Here is a 19,947-nt window from a genome sequence, read left to right as displayed (position 1 = left end):
AGGATGAGGGGAACAGCCCCTTCATGCTGCTCTTATGACTTATGAATGTCATAGTGTCTCAAAAGTTTGTGCTGTTTGTTAGGGATATATGTTGAAGAGGAAACTGAAGAGGATTCAAGAGAGTTTATTGTCATGCGTCCTAGATAGGACAATGAAATTCTTGCTTTGTTTCAACACATGGTTAATGCCCATGTCCTACTTTGTGAAAATGCAGCGGGCATGTACATTCTGTTGGGAGGGGGAAGCTATCATGATTTTAAGATGGAGGTTGAAAGATGGTACCATCAGAAGTACGGCACAAAGGTTTCACAAGCAATTGGCCAGAGGTGCGATACTGGAGTCATCTGTGGAAGTTTCTGAATTAAAGTCAGCACTTTCCGAAGAAGGGGGTAAATCAGAGAAAAGCTAAAAAGTAAAGAGTATTACAACTTTTCAAAGCATTTCCAGCATGTTCTTTTCCATGCTTGCTTTCCTTGATTATCAAACCCAGTGAGGTAACTGAAACTCTCAACTATAAATTATAATCATCCAACCATGTTGGATAGGAGTCATATTTAAAAACGCACACACACGAGAATACAGAACAGGTTTGTCCCTGGTCCGTTGGCCACCAACCTACTGAATTATCAAAAACAGCCCTGAATACCAGCTCATGGGAAGGCTTACTCAAGAATGTCCACAGAATGCTATACAAACTACTAGAAAAATATAATTACACAATGAATACCGTGATTAGTTCCTTAATCCTCACCCTGCTGAATAAACAGCAACTCCAACCAGTTAAATGTCTAGTAATGCACTTGCTGATTAAACATGTACAAGTGGAATGAGCACCCCTTATCCCACTGATACACTCCATCCAGTTACAGTGAATAATCCTTACTATTCACAATATAAATGCCGACTCTGTCTGGGAACTCAGTGAGCAATGGCGTCTCTGCTGAAACAGCAATTCTAAACAATTTGCAGGCTACCACATCCCGACCAAAAAAAAATTCCATTCCACTACATAGCAAAAATCTTTACCACACTCGACAACAACTCTTTTCAGTCATTCGGGGAACACACTTTTCTCACTGTTATACCGGCATCTGCTGAGAGCAAATAACACCCTCCATATTGGTCAGCTCCCTTTTGTTAAACAATGAGCAACCTTTACTCTGTTGAATTAACAGAAAATCCTTTACAGAAATAAATACAGGGAGATCAAATAATTGAGAAAAAAACATCTTCTGATGGAAATACTTCACATTTAATTTAATTTCAATTCAAATATACAACAGGTGGTGGTCCATGCCTGCCATTTTTGGGATGCCTTCTATATCAGGTGACTGGTGAGATAGTAATTGGTGCCTGTAGGTTAATACTGGAGGATCTGAAGAGCTTAAAATAAACATGCTGAGTAAATAGTTACTGGAAGCAGTTAAGACATAATTTTTCCATCTTACCGAGGAGTGAAGTGAAGATAGATAAGCAATTATACGAGATCTTTCAAGGCTTCAGTACACCCCATTGTGCTTAGCAAGCACCAGAGGGACTCGTGATTGATTTTGTCTGCATTGAATTGGGTCATTTGGGCAAGGATACTGATATGCAGTGGTACAATTGCCCTCAGTCCCCCTTGGGCTAGGCTGAAAGGTTGATTCTAACCACCATGTGGTGAATCACCCTGGAAGAAGCAAGATTTGTCCATTTGTAGCCCTGTCCTCTGCCCACAGTACACGGGCACATTGGTGTAGCGGTAGAGTTGCTGCCTTAGAGTAGCTGACATCCGAGTTGGATGATCAGCCATGATCATATTGAATGGCGGTGCAGGCTCGAAGGGCTGAATGGCCTACTCCTGCACCTATTTTCTATGTTTCTATGTTACAGCGCCAGAGACCTGGGTTCAATCATGACTATGGGTGCTGTCTGTATGATGTTTCTACGTTCCCCCGTGACTGCGTGGGTTTTCTCCAGGATCTCCGGTTTGCTTCCACACTCCAAAGTCGTACAGGTTTGTAGGTTAAGTGGCTTGGTATAATTGTAAATTGCCCCAACTGTGTGCTGGAGAGTGTTATTGTACGGGAATCACTGGTCAGCACGGCCGATCATGGCGGGCTGAAGGATCCGTTTCTGCACTGTAACTCTAAACTAAACTTTAGGACAGGCCCACATGCAAAATGGGCACTTCAACACCAGAACATGTTGGCAATGGAACTCAGCCAGCCACAAGCAAAAGTCCTCACCTCAAAAAGAAATAGTTCAGATAGCAAGCAAGAATGGAAAAATAAATTATTCAATTAAATGGACAGTGAAGGAAGTTTATTTTTAAAAAATTGCCAGAAATCACAATTAATGAATCTCATTTGGGAGAACCTACACAGGAAAAAAAAAATCTGGGAGCTCAATTTAATTGCCCAGTTAAATGGCTCTGACCTGCAATTAATCCTTTGGACTATAATGCATGCTGCATGCCGCCATTATGCTGCATGTTCAATATAATGTTTGCTACACACAGCTAGTAAAAAATACGGCTCTGGGCAAGATCAGGTGACCAGAACATTACTTTGTCAGCACCAGTTAATGATAGATTGCACCTAAAGGATGAAGTGTATTGGGGTGGCAGGTGTAAAGCATCACGCAGCAAGTGAATCAACCTGGGAGTAATAAACAGTGGGACACAAGATTGGGAGATGTTCAGTCTCTGCACAGTAGATTCTGGCAGAGGAGATGTAGAGCAATAAGGGGCTTGGAGGGCCTCCTGATATCTTCAAAATGTCACCATAGAAAACACGGGACTGGATGAGTGGCAATGTTAAGAGAGTTGCTACTCACTGGAGGTCAACCAAGTCCTGCATTTGCTCCCTCTGGATATTCTGCTTACCTCCCACATCCCAAAATGTGGCTTGGTAGGTTTATCATCGAACTCATTCTGTATCTGTCTAAACTCTATCTGTACATTGAACAATCCTTGTTCTAGGCGTACACTGGCCCTATCCCCAAACTAGCTCAGTACATTGAACAGTTCCTGCTCCAGGCGTACACTAGCACTATCCCCGAACTATCTCAGTACATCAAACAGTCGCTGTTGCAGGTGTATACTGGCCCTTTCATAGAAACATAGAAATTAGGTGCAGGAGTAGGCCATTCGGCCCTTTGAGCCTGCAGCACCATTCAATATGATCATGGCTGATCATCCAACTCAGTATCCCGTACCTGCCTTCTCTCCCTACCCTCTGATCCCCTTAGCCACAAGGGCCACATCTAACTCCCTCTTAAATATAGCCAATGAACTGGCCTCGACTACCCTCTGCGGCAGAGAGTTCCAGAGACTCACCACTCTCTGTGTGAAAAAAGTTCTTCTCATCTCGGTTTTAAAGGATTTCCCCCTTATCCTTAAGCTGTGACCCCTTGTCCTGGACTTCCCCAACATCGGGAGCAATCTTCCTGCATCTAGCCTGTCCAACCCCTTAAGAATTGTGTAAGTTTCTATAAGATCCCCTCTCCATCTCCTAAATTCTAGAGAGTATAAACTAAGTCTATCCAGTCTTTCTTCATAAGACAGTCCTGACATCCCAGGAATCAGTCTGGTGAACCTTCTCTGCACTCCCTCTATGGCAATAATGTCCTTCCTCAGATTTGGAGACCAAAACTGTATGCAATACTCCAGGTGTGGTCTCACCAAGACCCTGTACAACTGCAGTAGAACCTCCCTGCTCCTATACTCAAACCCTTTTGCTATGAAAGCTAACATACCATTCGCTTTCTTCACTGCCTGCTGCACCTGCATGCCTACTTTCAATGACTGGTGTACCATGACACCCAGGTCTCGCTGCATCTCCCCTTTTCCTAGTCGGCCACCGACTTTCCCCAAACTCGATCTCCTCTGCTGAGTTAATCCAGCACCGAGTTACTCCAGCATCTTCTAGAAATGAAGTGAATCGCTTTGTTTCTGACCTCCATTCTGAGTGCAAACTTTTCAAGTCCTCTCTGCAACGGCACGTGCCTCCTTTGGGTACTATGTTTATCTCCCACGTCCCAAAGATGTTGGTTGGCAGATTAATTGGCCACTGTGGATTGTCCCTAGTGTGTCAGAGTGTGCTAGAAGCAGAGGGATGATGGGAAAGCGGGGAGGATTGGAATTAGTGTAGGATTAGTGTAAATGGGTGCTCGATAGTAGGCATGGACTTGGTGGGCCGAATGGTCTGATTCCACGCTGCACAACTCTATGCCTCCAACAATGCCAGGAGAACCTGGATGCCACAATGCACCAATTATAAATTAATGAATGCATCCTCAAATGGATGCACCTACATGCAAAAGGAGGCCTGGATATGGAATGAGCTGCCAGAGGAGGTAGGTACATGGATAGAAAAGGTTTCAAACATGGGCCAAACACTTGCAGGTGGGATAGGTGTAGATGGGGTATCTTGGATGCCACGAGCAAATTGGGCCCCGAGGGCAGTTTCCATGCTGTAGGACTTTGACTCTATGCCACATCACACACCTCCACCACAAGACCAAATATTGCTCAATTCACCATTACACATCTACAAATAATTCCAATCAAGATGGACTTTCATCTGCCCCTCCCCCATACACCACCTACAACTGAAAGCTTCAATCCCATAATATAAAAGTAATTATTCAATCACGATGGATACATCAGTCAAACATGTTGGTCCCTCCCTGAAACACATTTCTTTATTGCGAGAGGGCAACAGCTGAAAGGGCAGCAAATGCTGAACGTGCCATCGACACCAACCAAAGATCATACAGCTCCACTCTAGTATCTTTGATACCAACATCCCATGAACAACATATCTTTAAAATGGATTCAAGATCATGTCAATTCAAGGTATAGCTACAAGTCAATTGACGAATAAAAGGCAACTGAACCATCCTCTTGCGTCGGAAGGAACTGAAGAAGTGTCTCGACCCGAAACATCACCCATTCCTTCTCTCCAGAGATCCTGCCTGTCCCGCTGAGTTATTAGAGTTTTTGGTGTCTATCTTCGGTTTAAAGCATCCCCTCAGCTGCTGGAGTGCGATCCTTACCTACTATCAACCTCATTGGAGACCTTTGATCTTTAATCTTGCACTAAATGTTGTTCTCTATATCCTTGAACTGTACACTGTGGACGGTTTGATTGTAATCGTGTATAGTCTTTACTGACTGCAAACCACACAACACAAAGCTTTTTCACAGTACCTCGGTACATTTGGCAATAAACTAAACTCATGGAACCAAGTCACAGAGCAGTAACCTCAGTTTTCTAATGCTAATGCAGCACTTCAGTACCTTGACTTAAGCAAACATTCCTAGAAGTCAGTACAAGTGGAATTGTCTGTGTGTGTGTCTGTGTGTGTCTGTGTGTGTCTGTGTGTGTCTGTGTGTAGGGGAATGCAGGAGGATGCAAGGAAAGAGAATTAGGGCACGATGCTCTCACTGATTTTTAAACAGACCTTCCTTTCCCGCTTTTACAGACACAAACTTTTTGTGAGGGATTATGTTTCAGCAGTGTAAAATGCAATATTTGAAAGTCTGTCACTGGTGACAATGGGAGCAATTTAAGGTGGTGATTGAAAAGCATCACAAAGCATTATAACACAATGACTTAAAGTGCAATTCTCCACTGAACGTGTTTTCTTCAAATGTGCTAAAGACACCTGTGGGAACACTTGTAACACCTCTTGGCTGACAGATCATGAGGATGAACCATACCAGCTTTCCATTTCTTCAACCCATTTCCACATTGCCAGCGGCTCATTGATGATCTACTCCATCCATAATAAATGGCAGTCCCTCTGTCCTAACTCCCTTCCACACCACCTGCATATACACACACACACCTCTTTCCCAAATACCCCCCTTTCCCTGGTCCGATGTTAGATTTAAATCACAGACGACAAAAGACGACTATGCGAGTCGAGGATGCATCATGACCAAGTCTAAACATATCCTCATCCAACATCACATTTACATACTTTCATCGTCAGTATTTGCTGCAATCCGAGCAAGAACCCTGCCTAAACTTGTAATACTAGTCTGAGTGGAGATATTTGGTTACACCAGTGAATATTATGTTTTTTGTGGACAATCAATGCCCAGTCTGTAAAACCATGGCCTTCCTCAGAGGAAGGCACTATCTAATAAAACATTAGAAAAAATAAAAGCAATGGTCAACACTTGTCATTAATAATTTGACACGGGTTAAAAGTATTTCTTCTCCCTACTTTACTGAATTAGTTGTGCTAGGTATGCGAGTAGGTTTTGTAATTATCCAAAAGTGTTTCTTTTATACGTTCCTTTAATAATAAATACTTAGCACAATTGTCAGGCAACCAGTATCGGTTTCCTAGGCAGGTGTAGTTTACAAGAAGAAGTTATATAATATATAGATTGTTTTAACTTTCAGCAAATTAATTCCTTTTTTTCCTTTAGTCTTGAACAGCAAAGAACCCCAAAGCAAACAAATAAAATAGCTGTTCTGTTTTTGATTATATCGTTCGTTAGCCCGTTTGCAAAATGACACGCTTGTGTTTTGCAAGTACATACAAAGGGCTGGAGTAACTCAGCGGGTCGGGCAGCATCTCTGGAGAAAAAGGATGGTTGACGTTTCAGGTCGGGACCCTTCTTCAGAATGAAAGCAGAGAGGAGGGAACTGGAAGCCAGAACAAATCGGGCCAGCAATAGATGACCAAGGAGGTGTAGAGCCCATAATGGTTCATTATTGACAGTGGCAGAGACGATAATGAAGGGATACATAGATGTGAAAAGTGGAACTAGTCGGATGATTAGGATGGGGATGCGGAAGGAATGCAGGGGTTACATGATATTAGAGAAATCAATGTTCATACCATTGGGTTGCAAGAATTTAAGTTGGGAAGAAAGGCACCAACTGTTGTACAATACAATTTTATTTTACTGGAAACAAGAGAGAGATTATCACAAACTCTGTGATCAGCTGCAGGTAACCACACCCCTCAATTCAAACAAGGCTCCAATCCATTACAGGATAGCAAACAAGAGCCCACCACTCCCACAACAGAGCATTGCTGATCCAAGAACAATATTTAAATACAAACTCACGAGGCAAGCAAAAGCAATCTGCTCTAATTATCTAGCAATTAATACTCGGCAACATGAAGTGCAATCCATCCCTTGCCAAGCTTCACCTGGAGACCAGACGCACTTTCAAATCTAAACACTTTTATGTGAATTTGTTGTGTGTTTTTTTGTTGCTGCCGTGTTTCTTCAGGCTGCACTGCTGAGTGAACAGTTAACTAGGGCTGTGGAATAACATTTCCAAAATGTGCTTTTTTGATCTGTTCTGCATTAGGAACCCTAATTCCTTGGCAAACATAGCAAGCATATCAGAGATCAGAATAACAGAAGCCTACAGGATATCAATGGGTGTGGTGCATTTTTGTGACGACTTATGATTAAGGACAAGCTACTGATTTTTTACTGATATTTACTTTTTATGGACTTTACTGGGAATCCATTTTTTATAGAACTTTTTTTTTTTTTAATACTCAGTTTTTGTAACTGAATCACTGGGTGATATTTAATTGGGCACTTTTGCTTTAGAAACATCTCAAATTCTCTCCTAAAACTGGCAAACACGATGGAAACATGGTTACATAAAAATCACTCATATAAAAATCACTTGCATTAAAATGCACCAAGTCAGAATTTGAGCATCAACTTAAATCAGGGTGTATTAGTCGCCCATTTAAAAGTTGATGTTTTCCAACAGATATTGCTGGATTATAATTAGATGCATAATGCCTGGTTGTATTAACACAAACCATTCCAATTCCACACTCCTCTCCTCCCTTTCCCATCGCAGGGAGTAAAAAAAAAATATGATGATTCAAGTGCCACCATAAACTTGCCTTAATTTATCTGTTGCCATCATGATCTAATGGTGCATTTAACCAATGAATCAATAGGTGCTCACGGGCAACTTGTAGAGCCCAGCGTTCGATTCTGACCACATCTCCGAGGATATGACATGGGCATCACATGCCTCAGCACTCGTGAGTAAGGCAAGGCAGCGCCTTTACCACCTCAGGCAATTGACGAAATTCAGAGTGTCTCCGAGGATCCTCCAGTGCTTCTACGCAGCGGCGGTGGAAAGCATCTTGTCCGGGAACATTACCATCTGGTTTGGGAATTGCTCTGCCAAGGACAAGAAGGCTCTGCAGAGAGTAGTGCGTTCGGCCGAACGCACTATGGGAACTTCACTCGCCCCCCTGCAGGAACTATACAACAGGAGGTGCAACTCCAGAGCAAATAAAATCATGGGAGACCCCTTCCACCCCTGCAACGGACTGTTCCAGCTGCTACGGTCAGGCAAACGCCTCCTTTGCCATGCGGTGAGAACGGAGAGGTTGAGAAGGAGTTTCTTCCCAGAGGCAATTCAGACTGTAAACGCCTATCTCACCAGGGACTAACTCTACAGAATGTTTTTCCTTCCATTATTTATTATGTAAAATAATATGTGTGTTATGATTGTGTTTATAATTTGTTTGGTTGTTTTGTTGTTTGTCTTTTGCACAAAAGTCCGTGAGCATTGCCACTTTCATTTCACTGCACAACTCGTATGTGTATCTGACAAATAAACTTGACTTGACCCTGGTTGCTGTCTGTGTGGAGTTTGTCCATTTTTCCAGTGACCTCCGGAGCTCCGGTTTCCTCCCACATACCAAAGACGTGCAGATGTGTAGGCTAATTGGCCCCTATAGTGTAGGAAATGGATGAGAAAGTGGGATAAAAGTGGACTGGTGTGAGCAGGTGATCGATGGTCAGCGTGGACTCGCTCGGTGGAATAAAGGCCCTGTTTCCATGCTGTTTCGTGCAATCTATTGTTCCTTATAAAGAACCTTCTGGACCAGTCCGCACATTTATAATTCCTCAATGTGCAATGAAGTAAACTCTCACCCTTTCCCATCTCTTCCCAAACTTAATCACAGCATGTTCAAGAAGGAACTGCAGATGCCGGAGAATTGAAGGTAGACAAAATTGCTGGAGAAACTCAGCGGGTGCAGCAGCATCTATGGAGCGAAGGGAAAAGGCAATGTTTTGGGCCGAAACCCTCCTTCAGACTGATGCTTAATCACAGCATAGTTGATCAAGATCTATGTAGTGCTTTGGATGTGAAGATCATAAGGAAAATAAAGAAACAACGAGCAAAACGATATAGCAAATGACCATATTTAGTCATAATTTTAGATACCATATAAACCTCCCTATAAACTGAAGATTCTAAAATGCACATGGTGATAGAGTATACAAACTTTGTTGAGACATGTGTTTAATTTAAAGGGCACAGCTTAAATAAATACTTTTCCTCTTTTTTGTTTATGGCTATTACTCTGATCTTCTCAGAAATAACAGTGCTGATCTTTTAAGAGTTTTACATGTGGGTCAACTTTTGTTTTGTTTTTCCACCATTCAATCTGAACTGAAATACAATCACCATTTGATCAGACATGGGGTCATGGCCTCAAATGACAATTTAGGTTAACATTCAAAAAGTTCCAACATTATTCAAGAGTAATCCAGACAGTGGCCTTAATTCAATTCCGAGATCGGGAGACCAACATCTCCATCAGCTGTTTTCTGAGACTTCCCCCACTGTTATATGCTTTTACACTTTGGAGATGCAGTGTGGAAACAGCCCACTGAGTCCTCAGTGACAAGCGATGACCCCATACACTAGCACTATCCTACACACACCAGGGACAATTTACAATTTTACGGAAGCTAATTAACCTACAAACGTATACATCTTTGGAGTGTGGGAGGAAACCAGAGTGCCTGGAGAAAACCCACAGTCACAGCAGAAACTCCACACAGACAGCACCCATAGCGAGATCAAAACTGTAAGGCAGCAACTCTACCACTGCACCACCCAAACAAACATACTGGAAACAAACTTGCAGAACTCAATTTGTGCCCGAGATAATGGCATTGAGTGTAATAGTATAGTTCACACCACGACTTTAAAACAGACTAATATAAAAACAGCTAATGAGAGCTTCCCCCAAGTATTAGACTAACATTCCTCCCTCAGCCAACAGCCCCAATACAGATTAATTGGTTATCTTACTGCTGTTTGCTGGTGCAGTCATTAGAATTCAATAGTATTCAAAAGGAAACCTGACAAATATCTGCACATCAACTGCTGTACACGTTGATATGTTATTTATTTTATCTGTTCAGCTCCAAATGTCAGTTCACTCATTTTAAGATCACAGCTTTAAAATGCCAATTAAAGGTACATATTGTACTAAAATTGTATTTCTATTCACTGAAGTGTTTTAAAAATCAACTCTCTCCTGTCACTGCTCATGTTAAAACTCAAACAACTCCAGGAAAGACATCAACAACAGCGGTTTCTTCTGTTTTTAAAAAAATATGTATTTTGATGGGGTTTTTTTCCTTTTCCTCCAATTTCTCCCTGCTCCTGTAAGCATTATTACCCCACCCTAACTGTGAACAGATAAAATAAATAACATATCAATGTGTACAACAGTTCCACCGGCACCAGCTGCCATCTGTTTTATCACGCAAGCGGCCTAGACAATGCATCAGCAGGATATCCAAGAAGAGGTGCCATTAATACCAAGCCCATTCCTGCCTCACTAGTGTTCCAGGAGATCTGGTTTAGCAATCATAGGTTGCCTTCTCCTCTCCCTGACCCATAGCGCCTGAAGTCTATGATTGATTCTCTCACCCCCACCTTGGGACCTGCGTCTATTCTGGCCCAGATATTCACTCTGAAATTGCTGACCGATCAAATTGTTCCATTTGCATTGTTCGGGCAGCATATCTGCTAATAACATAATCCACAAGAATTCAAGAAGACATTGAGAACAAAAGATGAAAGATCGGTACAGTAATGAGCATATAAGAGGTGCCAAGTTTTCTTTATATCACTCAGTTTAAGTAAAATTCGAGTGATTCTCGCTGATTATGTTTAAATCAATAAAGGAGGATTAAAAAAGAATAAAGTGTGGCATTGATGTTCAATAATCTAAAACTGTTTCTTGTTAAAAGCTGTACTGTTACTGTGATCTTTACTTTCAATCAGAAAACCAGAGTGACCCAGCCATCCAAAGTGATTCTTCATGTTAATGCCCTCAGGCTAAAAATTGTAATCTAGGTCCAAAATGCCTCAAAAGTAATTAAATATCAACAATCCTGCAGCTCGAAGGGGCACTGCAGTTCAATTTTGGCTGACAGTGTGTATCTTAAATGTAAAACGGCATTTAAGAATGAAATAATTTGCATTTGGAATAAAGAACAAGTGTTATTTTGACAAAACTCTTAATATCGGCAGGACGATTGCGTAATTTTAAGTCCAACCAGTAACAATGCAATAATGAGAAAAAACATTCCATAACTTTAGATCCATATTTAAACTGATAGACTTTTAATACATCTTTCAAATGTCCCATTTTGCAAGGCATGATGACATTCAATGGCACTGCGGGGGAAACAAGACTTTCAAAGATACTGCAATGTTGATTGTCCATTAAACTGCACTGCGATTTCCTCCACAAGTAATAACCCACATTTCACAATTTTAATTGCCTACTAAACCAACTCTCTTTCACTGCCCTGAATCTGGCTGTCATGAATTAGTTATTATACAAGATCCATTTAGTAGGACCTTTGTCTTAAAGAAATGCAAGATTCCCGATTGTGACTCCAGCTCTATTATGGTTTAGTATCTCCTGAATGGTACAACAACTTTGTCGTAATAAAACTTCTTTAATCCTTCATGTGTAATTTTGGGGCATGCTGCATTCCCTCTCCTCCTTTCACTCAACCCGTGGCACAGCATTATAGAGTCATTCCCCTCCATCATCTTTCTACCATTGTGCAGCTCAGTGCAGCCTTCCTTTCTATTTATCTAGCTACTACCAGCAATGACCTCTTTTTGTCCACTGGACTAGCCTCTACAAAGACCTATGTTTGGCCCTTTCTCATTCTTATCTAAATGCTGGCCTTCACTATTGAATTCTGTAAGCCATGGACCAAATTCAATAGGTACACAGCTTGACTTGTTAAAACGCTTCTTAATACCACAATGACATACATGCTTTCAAATGGCCTATTCAATAACGTGCCATGGATAACCCATAGTTTTCCCAATCTTAACACCATGTAGCCCAAAGTCACCGTTTTAAGTCCCTTCTATAAAATCTATTCACGCCACTTACATTAATTTTAAAAGCTGCCTCTCCCCAGAAGTAGCCAAAGATCAAGATTGTCCATTTTGAAATGCAGCCAAAATTGCAGTTCAAAACTTGGAAGATGGCTGCAAACATAGAACACTTAAAAACATAGGAAAATAGATGCAGGAGTAGGTCATTCAGCCCTTCGAGCCAGCACCACCATCCAATATGATCACGACTGACCATCTAAAATTAGTACTCCACTCCTGCTTTTTTCCCCGTATCGCTAAGAGCTACATCGAATTCTCTCTTGAAAACATCCAGTGAATTGGCCTCCGTGCCAGAGAATTCCACAGATTCACAACTCTCTGGGTGAAAAACATTTCCTCATCTCAGTCCCAAATGACCTACCCCTTATTCTTAAACTGTTACCCCTGGTTCTGAAACAATCTGTAACTCAAACACAGGCCCATGAGGGCACTGAAATTGCATACACTCTGAGAATTGGTGAATCTGTTGACAAACTAATGACAGGACTGCTCTATGTTACATTCAGCATGCTAGATCCCCAGTGGATAGTTGCCTCTTCTAATTTCTCACTGCATGGTTCAAATCTGTTTCCATTTGTCACGCACCTTAACATTTTGGTTTGCATTAAAGATGGCCACAACCAGGGTTCTTGTATTTCAGGAATGTGGCCCCCGCTCTGTTATAGAGCAGGATCTGAAGAGGCAAATTAAAGGAGATCGAATTTCAACAAAGCGAGTGAATAGGATAGCATGCTTAAAAATCAGAAGGAAATGGACGGACTCTCAAAAGACTGATCCAACTCACAACAGCGAAGTTACAGAGAGTTACATCAAAGGTAGACAAAAAAATGCTGGAGAAACTCAGCAGGCGAGGTAGCATCTATGGAGCGAAGGAAATAGGCAACGTTTCGGGTCAAGACCCTTCTTCAGACTGACACTTTTGAGTTTCTCCAGCATTTTTGTCTACCTTCGATTTTCCAGCATCTGCAGTTCCTTCTTAAACGAGAGTTACATCAATCTCATTTACCAGCATTTGGTCAAAAGCCTTCAATGCCTTGGCAAATCTAAGTGCCAATCTGAATACTTCGCAAATGTTCTGAGCATATCTCTTTTCATCGCTCACTCTGGCAGTGATTGCCAGATTTCAGCCATGCTCTGGGTGAAACAAAAAATCTTCTTCAGAACACTCTAGCCTTTCCCCTTAGTCGAAGCATATTTCTCTAGACTACGCCACAAAGGGAATGCAATTGCCAGTGGTTGTGTGGTCCTCCTGCCACCGACTGGAATCTATGGTATTAATTGGTTCACAAATACGGGCGTAAGGCACGTTAAAATTCTCATCTACATCAGACCGACCATATGAACTTCTAAAATATTCCGACAATTTGCAAATTATATTACGTCAGATGCACATGACTAGCAGTCTGCAATGTAAATGGGAGGGAATAAGATGGGGGATCAGGCACAGTAGACGGGTAAAGGAAATATTGAGGTGAAAATGTTTCCTAACAATCTGGCTGTTTTATCCAGCTCAGTTGAATGAGGTTCAGTGGGGAAACTGGATACTGCATACAAAATCCTGTGCCCCACAAGCTCACATTATCTTTTCAAATAGTCCTCTGGGAAGGTGAGGGGGAGAAACAGGGTGACATTGGGATTGGGGAGATTTGGGGGGGGTTACATTGTCCAAATTGTGGACAGATACATCACGCCACCTGCTGGAGAAAATCGCCCTTTTTAATCCCAAGGCTGTCGGGGTGGGAAATGAAGGCAAGGTTGGTGGGCGAGAGAATTTCACCCGCCTTCAAACCACATCAAATATTTGTGCAAACGTGAGGACTTAACAGAAATTAACTGAAGGAAGAGTGTGATATTTCCAGCAAAGCAAATAGTCAATGCAAACGCACTCGGAGAAGGAGGGAGAGAGGGAGAAAGAGAGAGAGAGAGAGAATTTGAACAGGGCAACAGGGTGGGGTTGGGCTCAGAACACATTGGAGACCAAAGGCTGTTTGAAGTGGTTTATTGACAGCTACAACATCAACCACTTGTGCACAAAGATATTTCTTTCACAAGCTGTTGGGTGAATTATCTGGAGTATTTTGTCAGGGATCTGATTGTTTATCTTGGAACTCTTGGCCTCCACCTTCTGAAATAATGGTCCGAGTCCTTGTAAGTTAATCAGTAAATGGTCCATTCAACTGTCCCCACTCCTGCAATCAATTTCATTTCTACCATGCAGATGCAGTCACGGAACAGTTGCTTCAATGAAATTAGCACGCAGGTAAAAAACCTGCTCAGTCCCCTTATTCCCCCAACATTGAACAAAATAGAAAATAACCAGGCCATAACCAGGTGATTTGTTACTGCCCAGAATCCACTCGCTAAACTGCCACATTCTCTGCGCCCTGGGACTTTTTAAAATGAGACACTGCAGCGAGCTGCACAATTCAAGCACACAAAATATACAAGTTTTTCAATAAGATGTCTTGCTTAATCTTGAGCCGCGTTTCTAAATGTAAGGCGACCTGGTCTCGGGAATAGGTAGAAGTGTAATAACCCATAGCTCGTACTCATAAGGCGCTGATCATATCAACCCAATAATGGTGATTTCATGCCGAGACGTTTCAGCAAGATATACGCCGTACATGGAACTAAGTTCATTGTTTCTCATTTGCAGAAAGGAACTGCAGATGTTGGTACATACCGAAGGTAGACATTTAGTGCTGGAGTTACTCAGCGGGTCAGACGGCATCTATGGAGATAAAGGTTGGGTGACCGTTCTGGACCCTTATTCAGAGTGAAGAATGGTCCCGACCAGAAACGTCACCCATCATGTTTCTCCATAGATGCTGCTTGACCCGCTGAGTTACTCCAGCATTTTGTGTCTATCATGGTTTTTCCCATAATGTATGAAATATAATTTGTCCTTGAATATTATGATGAACGAATTAAACTATATTACATTGAACAGCGCTGCAGTGTACAGTGAACCGAGTTATACAGTGATTAATACAATGCAAACATGACAAATACTACGTATTTTGAATTGTACAGCTACATGTGGAAGATTTGGGTGTTTCTATCGTACGGACAGTGTTAGTCATCCAGTGTGTTTTAGCCCGTCTCCGAGTTACTACTACCACCTGCGAACATTGAGATTTCGCTAAGCTTTTTTAGCGTTCCTCTTCGGGGAATCTGGGGACAGGTAGAAAACGACAGAGAGCCTCTCGAAATGTTGCTGTGTGCACAGGATCCGCGTGGGAAAGCGAAAGATTTCATCCCAGGTGCCAAATCTGCCGTGCGACGGAATAAAAATTAAGAACTTGAGCCCTAAGTGGAAAGGGGCCGTTTCTATTTCGACGTGGAACGGATTGCATCCAAAATAAATCATGTCAAACCCAAAAGCCTCGACGTCAGATGTAAATTAGAGTAAACTCTAAATGTCCCATTTCTTACAGATTTCAAATAGATGGTGAAATAATTTCTCGCTCCTTGCTTGGGCTTTCCCGGGACATGGACCGTAGTCCCACATCAATTATTGACCACCCGCTAGTCCACGCGTGTGTATGTTTTTCTAATGATACCGCTTCCAGTGAAATGGGGAATTCGCCAAACTTTTTACAAAGTTTCCTCAAGGCAAAAGTCAGGAGTCTCTCATTGTCATATATAAACTAGCGAAGCAACGAACTCAGTGCATTTTTACAGGTCAAATCACACCGTAGCAGCACAACAAGCTGTGCAATCATTAATTATTATTATTAGCAATACTAGCTGGGCTCCAAAACTGAACTCAATCTTGGGGGGGGGGGGGGGGGGGGGGTTTGGGAGGAGATAATACAACGGTCTGAGAGGGGGGAAATCTAGTCAAGTAGGTCAAAATGCCGGAATTAAATGAGGAAGTGGCATAGTTAAGGTATATGAATTGGCCAAACTCATAGTGGGGGTGAAGGGGATCGGCGTTGTTTGCACATCTTGGTCGCACAGCCCATTTATTCCTCCCCGCGTTTCAGAACAGTAACGGGCGAGTCCCTTCACGGCGGTGAGTGATCTTCACAGTGACATCAATTGTGAACAAAAGCCGAGCTCGGGGGAACGATTCGGTGGCAGCAGCAGGTTTACGCGCTGCACGGAACTGCAACCGTGTTCAAAATGCTCCGTGCGCCCACTTGCCATTGGAGTTCGTTTTACTCCTCGTCCACCTTCTAAAGCTCTAATTATTTCCCAGAGTGGGAAAGGGAGACGGTGCAACAAAAAAAAACTGAGTGCAAGGTGGTGATTACGGAAAGAGGGAGAATTTGGGGGGGGGGGGAGGGAGAGAGAGAGAGGGGGGAATAACTCCTGGCGGGCGACCGGCAGCTTTCCTCCGCCTCCATAGAACAAAGAACTACATCCACTTGCGGTTTAAATTAAACTGGAACTTCGCAACGAACGGGGAGTGGGGCAATTGAATGGACGGCGATGTTGAACTGAGTGTCGTTCCCCCACCCCCCTTCTCACTCTGTCCCTCTGGAGCGTTTGCAGTAACCAGAGACGTTCGGTATTGTCCCTGTTACCGAACATAAGTTGGGGAATTGTACACCGTGTCGGAATCACCAGTATCCTGGCGCTCCACACCTGGAAGCCGCTTCCATCCAGGGAAAGTGCTCTAACTAGCAGCGAGCCGAGCTCCTCAGCCCAGCCGCTCCATCGATCTAATGCTATTTAAATTATTTCAAGGAGAATCTTACTTTACGTTCTGGGAATGCCAGGCGACTGGGTCCAAACTCTTGGCCAAAGGCAAGGCGCTCTTGCAGAGTGCGAACATAACTCCCCAGTAATACTTCCACGGCGAGTCCCATTTAGCCATCCTCCAGGCTGAGGTGAGACGAGATCGCCGGGAGATCCGCGAATCTTTCAACGCCTCTCGGAGCGACGCGCCACCAATGTATTCTTATCGCCCTCCTCCAGAGTTTCAGCCCCGTGTCTCAATCCCTTCTCCGCCTCCCCCCTGTCTGCCTGGCGCTTCAGGGACTGAGGCAGGAATGGAGCCCGTCTCCGCAGCAGTGTTTCTCGGCCAGGTCTGTGTCCCCACTCTCCGCGCTGCACCTTTCCCCCGCTTCGCTGGTGTCAAAGCAACTCCTGCGGTCGCCGTGTCTCCTCTGGGAGGGAGAGGAGAGGAGAGGAGAGGTCTCCCCCGCTAGCTTAGCTCAGTTCAGCCTCGGCTGTAGCTTGTTGTCCATCTGCCACCCAGATGCGTGAATAATTGTGGCTCCTCGGTTCTGCGTCTCTCCTTTTCCACCTCTCCCTCTCTCTGTGCTGCACCTCCCTTCCCGGACTCGGTGTCCGCGGTAGTTAGCGCTCAGTTTGCAGCCAGCGGTAGTTGTTGCCTCTCCGCCCGCCGCTCTCTCACTGCCCGCCCCAGCCTCGCACTCCCGCCTCGCAGGCGCGCCCCGGACACCACACACCCCGCCGCCAATCACACGCCGTCTCGGCTGCCCGGCAACCAATGAGGGGGGAGCCGAGCGGGGTCCTCGCAAAGGGCTACATTGCCCCTGTCTGGAATAAACTTTGCGAAAACCCAACCTACTCCCACCCAGCTAAAGATATCACTCATTACCACCAACGCTATTGCAATCAGTCCCTAATAACCAGCTGAATTGCAATCCTTGATAAACCATCTTATTTTAATAGCATCAAACATAAAATCCTGTTTCAAATCTCATTTTAAGTGTTGCCATTACGTGGAACGATCGTTTTTTCTCAACCTTCACTCGAATTCACGTTAAAGCAGTAATATTAGGCCATTCTGCCCATCGAGTCTACTCCGCCATTCATTCGTGGCTAATCTCTGCCACCTGATCCCAACGGGGGAAAAACCCCACCTAATCTCTGCAACCTCTCCCTTTCATATAAAGTTCTGCATTGTATTTTAAATACAGAGAGTCTTCAATAGAGAGAGTAGGGTCTGGGTTATTTGTAAGAGTGCAGGAAGGAACTGCAGATGCTGATTCGCAACTTGTTTAATTGTAAATCGTTTCATGTTTGGAATTGTCCCTTCGTAGACTATGAGCTGCATATCGACGATGGGTATTGGGTTTGAGTTTTGTGGCTGATGGAACCACCACTGAAAGGGAAAAAACCCCATTTAAATCTGGATCCGATGAAGCAAAACGCGATGAGAAGGGTATCGTGAACTCAGTTGATTCAACTGAATGGCAGAGCGAACTGCAGTCCAACTCAGCACGGGGGACGGCTGGGTCCGAGTTCATTTATATGAACCGTTTGCGTAAACGGGCTGAAACAGAACGAATATAGTCAGTGCAGCTAAATTCAATGCAATAAATAAACACAACGCTCGCACGTACAATTAATCAACACTGACGGGACACTGAAGAAGTGAGTATCGCTTCGATCATTATCACTGATGGAACTTTTGTTTAAACTGTTATAAATCACACGGGGGCTCAGCTGTTAAGAATCGTGTCGCTGAGTTTGACAGGGTCCCCCTTTTGAGTTTTTGCTTTAGGCCGAGTTAGGTGATGATTGAGACCGTGAAAGCAAAACTCCAAGCCGAGCCTGACAGGGCCATGAATGAACGCGAGCATCGTGTGTGTGCGCGCAGTATTTACTGACATGAACTCAATCCACCAGAAGGTGTAAAACCAAAAGAGGGCCCGGGCCAAGGACGAGCAACAGGCGTGAGAGACGCAGCTGCATGAGGAATGTATGATCACCCCACACGGTTGTTCGGCATAACTCTTGGAACAGACTGCTTGACTTCAACCATAGACTTGAAGTCTTTGCTCCAGTGATCGGTGGCGAGGAAAGTAGGGGAACAGAATCCCATGAAATGTGGAGCAGACCTAGAGGGGGAGCAGCGAGAGAGGGTGCTGCAGAACTCTCGTTCGACAGAACCCACAGCTAACACTGGACTGCTTCCCGGATCATCGCTACGTTTCTGCATATTGTTCATTTCTTTGTACTATATCTCTATATCTATCGTTCCCCTTTCCCCTGACTCTCAGTCTGAAACGTCACCAATTCCTTCTCGCCAGAGATGCTGCCTGTCCCGCTGAGCTATTCCAGCATTTTGTGTCTATCTTCGGTGAACCCTATAAATGACCCGTACCATCCAAATATCAATCAACATCCATGTGTATATACGCCCACACACACACATTCGCACACACACTCACACTCACACATACATACAGAGACTATTTTCAATCAGTATGACTTGATAATCCCAATGTAAATAAACTAAGGTTAATTGCAGTGTCTCTAACACCGGACCGCCTATGTAATATCTATCACCTCGGGCTGAGGGACTGAGCGCTTCAGTCTGCCGGATTGAATAAGAGTTTTGAGTGCACTCTTCGCCTTAAGTCTCAGCCCCCTCCACACGTGCTGTGTGCTGTTCCATTTCTTTGTCTTCAACGTGCGAAATGTCCCCATTTTATGAGCCATTTTCCCTTACTATTATCAATGACCTGACGAAGTTCCAACCCACCGCGACCTTGTGGGGCACTGCTCCCGAAGCGGGTCGTAAAACCGTGAGAGTTCCAGTCCTCCTGTGAGCATGTTCCCAATTGTTGGTTTAGAAATCAGGCGAATCGTCGTTCTGGGTTTGGGTACTTGACATTGAAAACGATTTTTTTTAATCTTGTGTTATATTAATGACCTGTGCCGCGCAAACATTTTTTTTAATGTTTTTGTCTACGGTTGGACTTGCTGTAAGATTCGGCTGGGGTGCCGTGCATAA

General features: G+C 43.6%; 1 protein-coding gene across 2 annotated transcripts in view; it reads right to left on the bottom strand.

Moving 5' to 3' along the window:
- efnb1 (ephrin-B1) overlaps positions 1–17,570 on the bottom strand; it is a 200,668-nt gene extending 183,098 nt beyond the window's left edge. Inside the window, exon 1 of one of the 2 annotated variants that reach the window (XM_055643636.1) lies at positions 16,934–17,570. In XM_055643636.1, coding sequence (XP_055499611.1) covers positions 16,934–17,052 — 119 coding nt within the window. In that variant the 5' untranslated portion in view covers positions 17,053–17,570. The remainder of the gene's footprint in view (positions 1–16,933) is intronic. The other variant, XM_055643635.1, reaches the window with a different exon arrangement.
- Between the last annotated feature and the right edge of the window lie 2,377 nt (positions 17,571–19,947).

This window comes from Leucoraja erinacea, chromosome 12 (genome assembly GCF_028641065.1).
Source record: "Leucoraja erinacea ecotype New England chromosome 12, Leri_hhj_1, whole genome shotgun sequence".
Taxonomy (NCBI): domain Eukaryota; kingdom Metazoa; phylum Chordata; class Chondrichthyes; order Rajiformes; family Rajidae; genus Leucoraja; species Leucoraja erinaceus.
The sequence above is the reverse complement of the archived record's forward strand: the minus strand, read 5'-3'. Positions and strand labels throughout refer to the sequence as shown.